This window comes from Halichoeres trimaculatus, unplaced genomic scaffold (assembly GCF_033239565.1).
Source record: "Halichoeres trimaculatus isolate MK-OKI-2021-1 unplaced genomic scaffold, fHalTri1.1 fHalTri1_scaffold_8, whole genome shotgun sequence".
NCBI classification, from domain to species: Eukaryota; Metazoa; Chordata; class Actinopteri; order Labriformes; family Labridae; genus Halichoeres; species Halichoeres trimaculatus.
This window is the reverse complement of record NW_027437186.1, coordinates 11,353,297-11,368,487: the sequence shown is the minus strand read 5'-3', so window position 1 is coordinate 11,368,487 and position 15,191 is coordinate 11,353,297. Positions and strand designations below refer to the sequence as shown.

The 15,191-nt window shown below is 40.0% G+C and overlaps 1 protein-coding gene across 1 annotated transcript in view; it reads right to left on the bottom strand.

The window, feature by feature from the left end:
* LOC141795074 (gamma-aminobutyric acid receptor subunit pi) overlaps nucleotides 1-15,191 on the bottom strand; it is a 110,760-nt gene that overhangs the window by 35,173 nt on the left and 60,396 nt on the right. Inside the window, exon 3 of the mRNA XM_074675826.1 lies at nucleotides 5,369-5,481. Coding sequence (XP_074531927.1) covers nucleotides 5,369-5,481 — 113 coding nt within the window. The remainder of the gene's footprint in view (nucleotides 1-5,368; nucleotides 5,482-15,191) is intronic.

The following is a 15,191-nucleotide window of genomic DNA, read 5'->3' as shown; positions in this document are numbered from 1 at the left end:
CACAGGTGGACCAGTTTCTGGTTCTGTTGACTTGATTGCACAGTCAACTAATCTTTAACTAACCCTGCATTACACTCTAAACGCATCCTTAGTATCATCTTACTCTAATCCTTATAAATAACACCTTTACCTCACTTTGATTATTCTTTGTCAAACGAACCTTTTACTGCTGTTCAACCATAAACAAAAAAAAAAAAAAAGTTACACCCTTTACCAAAGACTGGGCCTCGAACCCTTGACTTTACCCTAATTACTTTATATGACACCCTTGGCTTAACCATTATCACACTCTAATTTTACCTTTATGACACTCCTTATTGAACTCAAATAAAGAACTTCACGAACTGGTAATTGGTAATACCCCCAGTTTAACTTGAATTAAACCCTTAACAAACCTTTAAGTTCACCCTTAACTATCCCATAACTAACCCTTTGATACACTGAAAATGGACTAGCCTGCTCTTTATTAAACTTTAAACATAGCTCTTTCAGGTATCCTAGATTAACACTTAACTAAGTCTTTTGTAACCCTTAAATGATTCTGATTTTACACCTTAAACTAACTCAATGGAACTTATTTTATTAACCCTTTGCAATTAAGACACCAAGCTAAACTGGTGTCCAGTGCATTTCATTCTTGATCTGTACTTAGTTTGTATCTCTGGACACATTGCACAGGGTGTGTGCACAAACCAGATTTTGAGTAATTTTTCAGTGTCTGACTTAACATCTTGTTCTGAACTAAGGTTTTGTGTTTGTTTGTTTATTTTCCAAACAAACAAACAAAAAAAAACTGTCCAAAATTAATGTCATTCAAATTATTTTTGGACACAAAACATTATCCGGCTGCCATCACATCAGCAAATAACTACATAACTAATATGAGCTTAAATTGTTAGCATGGACATTTGAAGCCCAGATCAACCTTGAATTTATTCTTACACTGCAAACAAAAAAAAAAACAAACAAAAAAAACTTTTCAGACCATGTTCAGGCACAAATGATGGCAACCAATATCTCAAAAACATAAATACATACTCATTTAACTACATGCATGAAGTAGTTAAACTTTTTTTTAGTAAAAGTGAAAAAAAAAATTAATAGAATTTAATAATTAGAAGTGTGAATGGACCAAATTGTGCCATGATATTGGCTTCTTTTCACCCTTATCACACTTAAACTATTGAATCTTATATTGAATACTTAGTTTAAGATTAAAAATATGTCAGTGTACATATTGAAACCTCACAGTTTTGATGTCAACTGAATCATTGTGGTAGTATGTACACAGTAGTACACAATAGTACGTGGGCACAGGCCTGTTAATTTAGCATTAATCTGATTCACCAATTTACACAAAGTGGCCAGAACAGAACTGGCTACGCATGTATCATGAATCCATCACTGGTTTTGTGTGCGTACTTTACTGCACACAGTAAGATCATTTCTACCCATTTATTAGTGAATGAGGCGCATTGTTCTCAACAATGTAAGGATCTGTAGTTTACCAAATAAAACATAGCTCCCTGCTCCCAACCTAATGTCTTCAAGAAAACTCTGCTTGATGGCCAGTCAGACACAAGGCCTGCACCTGAGGAGGATGTCTCTCCCTTCACATCAACCCTTCACTCCTCTGGCAGTCCATCATTTACCCATGAGGCAGAGATGCAACCTCATTCATAATTTAAAATTCAGACACGCCGTCAGTATTGGACAGGCTTTAATGATAACTAACATACAGAGTGCATCAGGGATAGAAGGCTGTTCATCTGCATGTTCTTATTGTTTTGCTGGTGGTTTACATAGCTGTAAAACATTCTTCCAGCATGATTGAAACTGTTAAGTCTGTATTAATGTCTGCAGGCCTGAGTGATGGTAAATGGGTTTTAGGATTGTAAAAAAAAAAAGTGTGTGTAGGGTGTGTAAGTGTGTGTGCAGGGGTGTGTTTGTTTTGCCTTGATTCACGCTGACAATTTTGCTGCACGTCAAGGAGCTTTTGACAGGGTGCATGATAAGACTCTTTGTTTGCTTTAACTAACTGAATCTTCAGATTGAGAGACTACAACGCCTCTGTACAGACAATGCTTTGACAGTCTTGTAAATAATAGACTGCACTGTCAGGTCACAGGTCATAGGAATGCTGCAGGTTTTGATTCATATTGACTGATTTCTTGAAATTTACAGTAAATATGAATAAGAGTTTGAATAATTCACTGTTGTACCACAGAGAGCCAGCATGACAGGTCCATAACATCTGATAGTGCAGTCAGGTGCAGTTAGGCTCAGTATAGAGAAATCAGCATACAAACATCACACAGTAAAAAGTGATTTTGGAGAGTGGTAAATACAATCCTAGCAAATCGCATGACATTTATTTGGTTGTTGTAGTCAGCCCAGGAATTATAAAGTAATGGATAAATACCACCTATTCGTTAACAGTGAAAACTGTTACATGAACAAATAGAGTAAGATATAACCCAAAGCTGTGAACCTTGTTTGGGTAGAAGTCCCATCTGCAACACCTCTCCAGAGCAGGAGGTGGCAGTAATGTGTAGGAATGAGGATAACCTGGTTAAAGTGATACTCCGGGATGGAACAAGTTGGGTCCTATCACAAGGTTTAGGGCAGAAATTACCCCTACAGCAGTGTTTTTGTGCAGCAGAAGCCCAGGGCGGATGCACCAAACACCCCCTCCCTGCTCCTCTGCCGGTTTCCTCTGCACTCAGACAGGGCCAATTTTTACTTGACCAAAAACACAAATAAACGGACTCCCACCGAAAAAAATCTGATACAGGTCTGCATTCACGCTTTATTCAGAGAATTTTCAGCGCGTTACTTTTACAAAAAACACTGCTAAATAAGGCTCTAGTTCTCATCGTGTCTCTTCGTCCTGGCAGACTACCTGCGTTTGTTTATATCTGGCACGCCAGGCGTGCAGACTGATACATTAAGAGGTGAGTGCCTCATAGCCAGCTGTGGCTCTGCAGCGGAGGTAGCGCCGTTTTTACGCCACAATGAGAACTAGAGCCTTATTTAGCGGTGTTTTTGTGTGAAAGTAACGCACTGAAAATTCTCTAAATAAAGCGTGAATGCAGCCCGATATCAGATTTTTTTCGGTGGGAGTCCGTTTGTTTGTGTTTTTGGTCAAGTAAAAATTGGCCCCGTCTGAATGCATAGGAAACCGGCAGAGGAGCAGGGAGGGGGGCTTTGGTGTGTGCGCCATGGGCTTCTGCTGCACAAAATCACTGCTGTAGGGGTCATTTTTGCCCTAAACCTTGTGATAGGACCCAACTTGTTCCATCCCGGAGTATCACTTTAAGGTGGGCATCAGTTTGACAAAGGCAAGTCCCTGATGAGCTAACAATCCACTCGCTGTTGCCAAGGGTGAATCTGGACATAACTTTGTAAACTTTTGTTAGTATAACTGGTACAAACGTATTAAGTAATTTTTGTTGTGACAGCTTATTGAAACCATGAGTGAGGAGAGAACGCAGTACATACAAGATCCTGCTGTGCATTGAAATGTTATTTGACAGGTATGAATCAACTGTCTGTGATTAACAGTTGTGGACTGGCAATCTGTGCTCATTGACTGCAGAACAGTTCTCTGTGCTTGACTGGCATGGACCTGTGGTTTGTATTCAATGGACTGGCTCTCTGTGTTTGTTGGGTGTGAACCAACTGTTTGTGCTGAACTGCTGCTGACCTGCAGTTTGTGTTTCTTATGGCCCAGCCCATGTTCCCAATGATTGGTGCAGTTTGTTTTATGTCAGTAAAACAATGTGTTAACACTGTGCTTTGTAGGCCAATTTCAAACTGAAGTGCCACACACTTTTAACTTTTAACATAAGACCATAAATATGACCGTCACCATATTCATTTCTGTTCACACTGTTCGGTGACGTCATTAATGGTTAACTGAGCAAGTCGGTCAATCCAGGAACAACAGCAGTTGCCCTTCTGCCCTTCTGCTCTTTTGTCCTTCTGTTTCACAGGAGGTCTCTGTCCTCTCAGGCTAAGCCAGGCGCTTGACGCTGTTGTCATCGCAGTCCGCAGACAGGCCACATTCAAACATGTAAATTGAACAGCCAAACAAGAAATCAGATATGACCAATAAAAAAGATCTGTTGTACAATATTGTATCATTACTTTCTGACAAAGTAATCAGCTAAAATGTTGCTGTGGTCTGTATAAATCACACACTGTCTGTTCTGTAGCCGTTAATTATGTGTGTGTTTCTATGTAGATTCTTATTCATCCATCTCATCCAGATCAGAGATTGGGTCAATGTTTTTGCCTGAAGAAGCTTCTTGAATGAGAGGCAAGATGTCTTCTCCAAACTCTATACAGTCCAGTTGCCTTGATTTCTTTTAAATTCTATTTTATTTTTTGAGTCATCAGATTTATTCGTCTGTGATCCATAACTATTTCTAACAATATGATTTCATAAAAAATCAGTTGTCTGTTTCTGTTCATTGTGTTTTATTTTGAAATTAACCAGTTGATTTGTACCAGTTGTGTACCTGGTTTTCTTTGTTCAGATAGACGGAGCACGGGAGACAGAGCTGGAAAACGTCAGGATGCTCCTTGTGTGAAGGAGAACATTGGCTCCAATGGGAACGGATTAGCAACACAGTGTGCAGCCTGATGTTCTGTAGCACGGTGCTCCGTGTGTGATATTGTCAAAAGGCTTTTCTCTTGTTTATTTTCAGAGTTTTTAACTTTTGGTTGTATTTTTCTAAATCTGGAAATCAAATTATTATTAATCTTAATTTGTGTCTTCAGTTTTTAATATTGAAAAAAAATTTACATCACAGGATATTTTCTAATAATGCTGTGCATGTGCTAAAATCTGTTTATGCCAAACTTGTATTCCCAGGAATGCAGGCATGTGATTATTATTATCACTAGCACTGGATTTGGTGTAGTCTAATGTTTTATTACTGAATAAACAGGAAATACACTGACCACACAGACGTTTTGATGGGGTCCTATGGCCCAACATAATGAAAGTTATATGGAACAACACAACACACTACCCTGAGATGGACATTGCTGTCTGAAATTGAAATCTACATCACAGAAGCTGCTGTGCTCTTTGACTACATGAAACTATAATCCAGATTTATAAAGGTATTAGTATTTCATGCATCTCTTCCCAGCTAACGTAGCTTCTGTGATAAAGTGAGATTCAATCTCATTGTACGACACACATATGCAGTAAATTAAAATGTATGTATGTCAGCTTATTTTTCTAAGATGCATGAATAAAATTGCTGCATGAACCCTGTTCGTTCTCTGTCAAACCTGCATTTCCCCTGAGTGCTCTGCCTTTTCCATGGCTGCATGTGTCTGCAGTTTTTCTTACTGTCAAAGAAAGGCCTGAGGTACTTGTTGTATCCTTTCATCAGCCTCTGAATGGTGGGGGGCAGAATCTCTCCTTCCTTCACTTCAGCGTTGAGCATGGAACTCTCTAACAACCTGAGAACAAAGAGAAGAAGAAGAGAAGAGCAGAAATAAGGATTATTTTTCGGTCTCAGCTCCTGTTGTGCTTTTACCAGGTGGGTTTGTCTTTGCAAGAAATGCAGTGTTCACAGAGTCTGCAGGGCGTTCATTGGGTTCCACAGCAGGTCTTAAAACACACTGAGTGACGGGCCAGATTTAAATGTGAGCATGGGACTGAAAAACAAAAGTGGGGAAATAGAGCCACAAGAAACACCTTCACACATTGAATTGACCAAGTTCAGGGTATTTCAAACCATCCATCTTGCTGTTTCTATATTCACCAATGCCTTTAGAATTACTGTTTGCTTTCATGGGATTTCTCCCCTTCATTCTTCCTGAATGCCATCCTTGAAGGCACATTGAAGTGTGGGTAGATGATTATATTGCTGGCAATTGCAGTAGGGGAAAAGAACACTCATTGCGCCTTCCCCCAGTGATGTGTGTGTGTGTTTGTGTATAAATCAGACTCTAAATAGAGAACGCCCGCTGTAGAGAGGAAGCCCCAGGGCACGTGCCATGATGCAAGAAGAGGGCTGCAGCGAGACAGATCGGGCCATGTGCATAAGCAGAAAACATTCATCTGTACATACTGACAGAGTCGTACTCAGTCACTGCAGAACTCAAATGTGTGGCAAGCATCGCAGGATCATTGTGCCCACAGATTCACCAGTCGTTTGTTTACTTGTGTGAACATGCAGCACCAAATCAGTCCTGATACCTTCGTTGCTGTAAACAAGTTAACAGAATTGGTTGGCAATATTCCTCCTCATGCCATTTGTTTGAAATGTCTCTTTGTTTCCTCTCTTCTCATCCAGTGTCGTAGGGAAATCTCCTTATCTCGTCAAAGACTCTGGTGGCTTCCCTGCCGAAGCTCACCCTGTGGGTTTCTGCTTGGTAAAGACCTTGTTTGTATGTGTTAATTATAGAAATGTCCCCAAAGAACGTGATTATTTATTGATGAAATGATGCTACATGCAACCCATTAAGGCTTTGTTTGCTGTAGGGAGTCACAGTCTTTTAACTTTATGGAATGAGCCATGGAGTCTAAAAATAAAAAAAAATCCAAAGCCATACACAACATCCATGAGCCTCGGGGAAGCTTGAAAGCTGACATCAAAAAGAGGGTGTTGTTGCTTTGTTTCAGGTCCCTTTGCTCTAAAAAGCTCAGGACACATAACAGACTCATTCAGACAATTGGGGAAAAAAATCCAGTATTTCAGACAAGAAATCATTCAAGTTAAACCATCACATTTGATAATTTGTTAGCTTTTTGGGACTAGCTTGTGCTAGCACTTAGCTGCTTTCTTGCTTCTCAGAGGGTTCATTTGTAGATTTTAAAAAGTACTTCTCTCTTACTGTAAATAAGAATAAGTGGTAACATTCTTTTCTGTTGTGTAAAGTAGCATAATTTTTGGAGGTGGAGAGAGTAAGCATCATTAAACAGTCAGTGGCAGCCCAGGTAGGGTTGCCAACCGTCCTGTGAAATACACAATTGTCCAAAATTTCACACTTAAACGTTGTGTCCTGTTTTCAAAATTTTGCATTTTAGGTTGGCTGAAACACTGTTTCCATGTAAACACGAGGCCAAACGCAACAATACTTTTGTGTTTTAACCTAAAACCATTGTTGTGTAAACAGCCCCTCAGTGTTTGCAGTAAGCCAACTACAGTGCAAACTAAAGCTAGTTAACCTGTGCTAGCTTAAGCACAATACACTTTGATTGACGTATAGTTTGATTAGCATTAGCAAGCAAATGCCAGTGTTACCCAAAACAATTACCTCAACAGTGATGTGTTGTTTTGGGGAAATTTTGTTAGATATTGTCTCTTGAGCGTGGAGTTGAATTCAGATAAAACAGAAAGGGAAAAATAGGAATCCTAAAGTTTCCAGAAACCCAAAGTTATAGGGATAAAACCATGTTTAGTGAGCTTTATCCAGTTCTTGTGACTCAACAAATAAAACAGTTAAAGCTGCTGGAGCGATGTCAAAAGTGATTGTCTGTTAGACCTCAAAGCCAAAACAGGACCCAAGTTACAAAGTACACAAATGATCTTATGTATGGCGGTCCAAGCGATCCACAGCCAAAGATTCATCATAGAAATAATTTACCACGGACCACTTTGTTTTACTAAATGGATTTGTCTTCAAATTGTCAAATTCAATACGGTCACTCATCTTAAAAATGAACGTTAATCACATTACCACTAAAATAAACATGGAAAGAGTTTATTAAACTACTTTAGCCCCTGTTTAAATCTCTCTGTTTATGAAAGAATCACTGATCTCTCATGCTAACTGCCTGCTGGTGAATCCTCCTCACAATCTCAGAGATGAACTCTCAGACTAGACAGGCTGCTGCTGCAAAAAGAAGAGCCAAAGAAAAAGCCCTCCCCATGAATCTCAGAACTTGTTTCACCTGACTGTGTCAAATCAGCTTAGACGGTGGGGTAACTAGCTCCCAGCACACTGTTGCTATGCTGCATAGAGTCTCACTCACATGGCTCCCAGCCTGTTGTTTTAGCAGGCTGCAGTCTTGGATGGGGGAGCCATGTTAGTGACGGCGGTGACAGCTCTCTGCCTCTGGCACACTGCATTATCAATCTGGGTCGCCCTGTGTGACCCTCATTACATTCGCAAATGCTTTTCCATCTGTGAAACTGTATGAGTGGGTTGGTGTGTGTGTTTGTGTATGAATTCAAAAATAGCTCTCTGCAGTGACATAAATGAAGACAAAATGTAACATTTAAAAGGAGGGACAGAATAAATCATGGAAGTGAAGGATTGTGCCTTGAAAATCTTAAATTCTAATCATCTTTGCAGTATTTTTTAGCTGCAACAATGCAATCTTGCAGTGTGAAATTGAAAACTGAGACAGTTTTTATTTCTCAGAGTTTTTAAAAAAGAGCAAAATCATCCACAGAGCCCCCACTCTCACATCCTGAAACATAAAGAAAGCAGTCTGAGCCAATTGTCTGCTTAATCTTTCTGATTCAAATAAAGTTTGATGTCCTATACACACATACTCATGTCCACATGCTGAGTTTTTTTTTTTTTTTTTTTTTTTTTTTCAGGGTGAGCAGCATGTGCACTGTAAAAAAAAAAGTTCATTCAACTTAACTCACTCAAATCTTTTGTTGCGATGGTGTTTTGTAATCATGAGTGAGGAGGGAACACAGTGGAAAGTAGGGGTGAGGTGAATAAACCATCTCTACATCATCACAGCGGTCTCTGCCCACCTTCAATACGTAATCCTTTATACAACATTCTCTATAATGAACTGTTAATAATGGCTCCTTTATATTTAAGACAATGATTTCAGCAAAGTAATTTTGCACCGTGAGTGAGGAGGCAACCCGATGGATGTGAGACCCTGTTACATGCCGCATTACATCCTGCTTGACCCAACTATCTGTGCACCGTGGCACAAAACGGTTGTCTGTGTTCCGCAGCATTGACTAGCTGTCAGTGCGCCACAACTTGATGTAATATTTTTTTAAATGAAGTCACACTGAACCAAGTTTTATCTTATACCTGTATTGGTCAATTTAAACAAACATTTGGGTAGATTAGTGAACAAATACGTGTCGTTCAGACAACCCAGAATTGTATTCAATTTGGCCCGGGTAGAATATTCAACTTGTTTATCTTTTGGGTTGAAGTGGACTAACCCATGTTGCTAGGTTAAATGAATTACTGCCAGTGCTTTATTGATCCAGCGGTTGTGTTATAAAACAGCCCAAATTGGGTAGCTACTTTGCATTTCAGTGTAGGAAATTTCTCTGATCGGAGATAGAAAATGACTTCAGACACAAATCTTTATTTGAGGTCTTCAGAGATTAAAGTTCAGCTGATTTAAATGTTTTTTTATAATTAATTATTAATTCTGTTAAGCTACATTTAAAGTATGATATAATATACACGCACAAAAAAAAAAAAATGTTGATTATTCTTTGTTGGAGGTTGAAGTAGATGTTGACGAGTGAAGATAATAGATTTGGTATAAGCTCCTGGTCAAAAAAGTTTGGCACTATTAATATTGCTGTATTTTCGTGGGAATTTAAAGACGTCAATATGTTTAGAGGGTTTAAGACTCATGTTGACAGATACTGAGGTTTTGTTTGAAAACAAAAATATTTAATGAAATTGTCATAGACACTGCTGGGGCTGCCTTCCTGCTCACTCTCCTGGACGCACATGTAGCCTGTTGTGAATCACCGGCCAGTAGTTAAACCAGTTGGTTTCAGTTGTTGTTGCCAGTTTGTTGTTTGTGCTTCTGCCTGCATCGTCCCATCCGTTGTATGTATTACCCCTGCCTGGATCTTGGATTTTTGCCTGTTGTTTTTGTACTTCTGCCTGGTTGGACTGATGTTTGGTTTTTGAACGCTGCCTGTTCCCCGTTTTGGATTTTGCCTTTTGATTCTTTACCTCTACCTGATTGGACTGAATTTTGGTGTTGACTGATTGTTATTGCCCAGTTTGGCAGTGCATGCTAAAGTACAGTTCTTTGCTTACTCCTGCCTTGGTGTCATTCTGCACTTGTGTCTCTTCAGAATTGTGACAGAAATAGCCAATTCTGAAGCAAATGGCAAAATTCTAACTCCGGCTCTGGATGGAAAATCTCCAGGTTTGGAGAAAGGTATCAAAAAAACAATAACAAACAAGATAAAAGAAATCCTACAGCTACCTGTGCTAAAATCACAGCACTGATTTCCTAGCATGGCACTACTATTCATCTTTGATGTTCAGCGTCAGTGTTTTGCAGTCTGACGATGAAACGCTGCTTCTTTGACTCTATCCCCTGAAAATCCCCACTCTCTAACTTTGGCTGTCTAAGCCTTCACCTGCAGATGTTCTCTAACCTGCCAACCCGCTGCTATCCACTGAGCCCTGACAGAAAAAAAGAGCACAAAGGAAGATCCCCACAATCCCCCCAGAATCACACGGGATACTAATGTTAACAACTTTGTTATTATGCTCAGGGTGGCATGATCAAAAAGACTGAGGAGGAGTTAAAATGTAGGTGCTTTAGTGCACTGCAGTATATGATCACACACTCTGTTCATGAATGCAAGTACGCACACACACACACACAAACAAACATCACTCATATTTATGTAGTGTAGGGTCCCTCTATCCCCAGATGGAAGCACACTGCACTATTTCCCACAATGCATGCTGACAGACTCGACACACCTGCCCACCTGGCTGCCAGTCAAGAATAACAGGATGATACACTGAGTGCCCACAGCTGAGCTGAAGACGGCCTCTACCACACCAGGTTACAGCATGCTTTTAACACAGCTATAAAAACAGATCCAGAGGCAGCGTTCAGCATCACTAATGCTGTTACTTTTTCCAGTAACAGCTAATCTAATTAATTACTATTTCAAACATTATAATGCCATTACTGTTACCAACAGTGAAATGTGGCGCGTTACTGTATATCCGACCAGACTTACTTATCCAGGCACAAGAGAAGAGCTGCAAATAAAATGTTGTTGTCCTTCTTTGACGAGGGGGGAAAAGCAGGCAGACACATCAGTAATGATGAATACAATGTTGGCACGTTTCCTGACAACGAGCTGATTCTAAACTTGAATTTTTTTTTCGCAATAAATATCACACAGCTACCTGTGTGTGTCTGTTTTGCATTGTGGGTGCCTGTTGCAGCAGCTCTCTCTTCTCTGTCTGTTTCTTGTAATTTTTTTTCTCATCTCTTTTTTGTCATCTCTGCATTTGTATGGCTCATTTGTTGGCCGTGGACACCCAAACTGGTTTTGTCTTCAGTGATATTTTTACTGTTTTTTCTCCTGTGTTTGTCTGGAGATCCTGCATGTAACCATAGCTGCATGGCTTACATGTGAAATCAGCTGTTAGCAGCCTGTAACCTGTCAGAGCTAACTAGTGCTAGGCCCAATGTTTCCCCACAAGGTGAGGAGAAGGAGGTGAGGATGACGTGCTGGTACTGAGGTGTGAGCTAAGAATTGATAACATTGACCTGTCCTTCCATCCATCGTTATTGGGAACATAAGATCTATCTCCAATAAGATGGACGAGCTAGCCATGCTAACCCAGCAACAGGGGGAATACTTGAAGGCAGAGTAGAATCATGCTATTCACAGACATGGCTAACGGAGCTAACGTCAGACACCAACGCCACATTGGAAGAGCTTCACCTGCTGTGGGCAGACAGGATCCAGGAGACAGAGACTGAACAGACTGCTGAAGAAGCTCAGTCCTGGACCCTGTGGAGGTGGAGGCTGGCTGAACTGGAGAATGATGGACAAGCTGTCATCATCTATTTTCTTATGGACCTTTTTGCACTTTCTATACACTTTCTTACTTTTGTTTTCTTGATTGCCGCTGTGACTTCCCCTGAATTTCCCTTCTGGGATAAATAAAGTATTTTCTATTCTATTCTATTATATCTTATTTATCCTGCAGTCAGAGAAGATCTCTCGCAGTGCCTTTGGATCAAACCAACTAGAAGGAGAGGAGTTGGCAGGTCTATACAATCTGGCTTGATTAGCCAGACACAGGACAGCTGCAAGACTATGTACAAGACTCTGGAGCAGTCTGTTGTGTTAAAAGTGGCGTTTTCATGATGAAAGTACAGGCACTGCATTAACATCATTTTTAGGATGGAAGTCAGACACTATTTCAACGTCAAAGGTGGAAAAGGCAAGAAAATATATGTAAACATCAAATGCCAGAGTAAAACCTGCTCAAGAACTGAATTCTTTTGCAAAATTAAAGGTTTCCAAAAAAGTAACTCAAGAATTATTTTCCCTTGTAATTCTGCTACTAATTTTGGGGGAAAAGTAACAAGTTAAAAATAACTTTTTTTTTGTTTAATTAATTTGCCCAACATTGTTAAAGTAATCATAATTTTTGTGGATCTCCATGTCAGATATTCTAAGAATTTGAGGTGATTTTTGGACCAAGAGTTTCAAAATGTAATGAAATACAAATAAGATAAAGTCATGTTTAGGGTAGAGGTGATGGAGGGACTTCTCGCTGTCCCCTCACACCTCACCGTGTTAACAGCACCCGCTGGGCCTCCTCTCACAGAGCAAACACATGCAGGTTAAACTTGGACCACCTACAGGTGTGGTTGTTTTCTTCTGTCTATGAGTGTTAGCCCGGTGATTGACTGAGTCCGTGAGGGGTTGACAAGCCTCAAAGCTGTTGCATACCAGAAAGGGTTCAGCAAGTTCAAACTGGACTAACTCAGATAAATATAACTTACTGATGCCTCATTTTTTCAAAAAATATTACTGAAATTTGCCAAACACAAGTAACGTGCTTTATCGATAGGATTCCATGAACAAATAAAAGCTATTTAAAAAAAAAAAATTAAATCCACAACAGTGCTGTTGCAAAGCTCAGCCACGATCTCATCTTTGTACTTTTGTATTGATCTCACTCTGTTTGTGTCCCAGCGTGCGATTTACATCACGATACGGTACCACAGAAGCAGAAGAGGCAAGACATGTAAACTCACAGCAGGAGCTTGACATGCTTGGTGTTGTTTTCCTCTGCCTACACTGACAGTTCAGAGTGATCCCATCTCACCCCTGTAATGCCTCTGTAACTTTTGCTGCTGGCAACACAGTGGGATAACTTCACGCCACCACCACACCTCTGTGACATTTACATCGGAGGCACGTTGTTACAGAGGTGTTAATGATGAGCCTTGAATCGACAGTATGGAAAAGGTTAAAGTCCATCTTCTCTTCTTTGCAGAGAGGGTAATTCCTGTATTTTTATCTCTGAGATAATTTCCACACACCGTTTGATATCAGTGGCTCAAAGGAGCAATGGTTTTGGAATTGTTTGTGTGACTTCAGACAGCAGCAGTAAAAAAAAAAAAAGGATTGGCTGCAACATAATCCCAAATGTGCCGTTAAATTTCTTATTTCTGCCAGGAACAAGTTCATATCATTAGTGTCTGACAACACCACAAAAAGGATCCCTACAGAGACAGAGTGTTTTGTTTAAATGTAAGGTGTTTTCTAGAAAGAGCCCTAACTGTGCTTACTTCATGTTGCTCCTCTCAAAGCTATAGAATCCAGTGACAGCAAACAACAAAGTATTAGCTTGCGTACACAGGAGTTGCTGGTCAGCAGCTGGCAGTATTAGTTTGTTAGTTTGGGGTATTGTGTAACATTGGTGGTTTAAATGGTTGGTTCAGATACAACACAGCAATAACACTGAAAAACCAGCCTTACTGCAACAGTAGACCAGAGGCTCCTGCATAAAAATAACATTTTTGTTTTTCCTGAATGAAGTTTGGTGGCTTTGGACCATAGACTGTTTAATATATGGATGTAGTCTCTGTGACGTCGCCCATCTGGTCCTGACTTAAGCCATGAACCATTTTGTCAGCAGGGGCTATACTGGGATTTCTGACTCAAGAAGCAGGCTTTGAGCCTCCTTAGTACCAGCTAAAGGATACATGGCCTGTCAGTCAGCTAGGGTTCCACCATATGGCCTAAAACCAATATCTCAATATCTTTAAGCTGTATCCCGATGCACAATGTATATCTCAGTATTCTGATTTCATCTCTAAATTACTATTTAACTGTTAAATTCAACCATTTGGTGCATAAAATCACACCAGTATAATGTTTCAAGCAGTTGTAAACCTTGTTGTTGTTGTTGTTGTTGTTGTTGTTGTTGTTGTTGTTGTTGTTGTTGTTGTTGTTTTTAACCAGGCTGCAAATAGTTTTTTTTTTTTTTTCAATGCCATAAAAGTCTGGTTCTTTCGCATGGTGTGTATGTGATTTCCAGTCTATCTGTAGCTAGCTTCAAGCAGACTGTCAGTGAACTGCAACTTTTTTTTTTTGTTTGTTTAAATCAGATGATGCCCCTAGCTTTAGACGGAGCAGAAAGATCCATATCTGGAGGGGTCATTTGTTTAACACTTTAAGATGATCAGAAAAGCAAGTGTCAAAACTAAGCAGCAACCTCTGTATGAAAAATATGAAGCCCATGCTGAGGGAGCTAAGACTGCTCTTTATGTAACAGCCTTTCACAGAGCTGCTGGTTGAAGCAATCTATTTGAGCACTTCCAAGATTCTTTGCCTTAAAAAAAACGAAAAAGAAAAATTTGCCTAAAAAAGTGTTGGATAACCAGAATTAATCCCTAAAACTAGCTCACAAATGCTGGACAAAGAGGTATCATAAATTATTGGTTGTTGCAGTAAAAGCTTTCAACAAACATAGAAACTTTGGTTCACTAGTGGAAGAAACTGCACCAAAGAGGTGAATAGTCATTATTAAAATGTGTCGAGCAGATACTCCAACTAAAAGAACAACAATCAGATGTCAACATGAGCAGCCCAGTCAGCGATATCTAACGGCCTGATCTTTTCTGGCACTTGTAGCGGGTGAATTATCTGCACAGTCACTTTGGATCTAAACAACACCTTCTGATGTGCTAATTGGCTGGTCCCAAGTCTCTGCTTCTTAACTCCCTGACCTCAGTGGGAGGGAAGTGTCAGTAGGAGGCGATGATCAGTGTGTCTCCCTTTGTCACGATCACAGTCCTCGCCTCCTCTCTGTAATGAGCGCTGAGCTCTGCTTTTTCTGCTGTTTGCATCTTGTTCTCTCATTATGCCTCTTCTTGTTCCTCATCTGTCTTTTCATCTCTTTCTCACAGCATGAACTGCGATGTTTGGTGC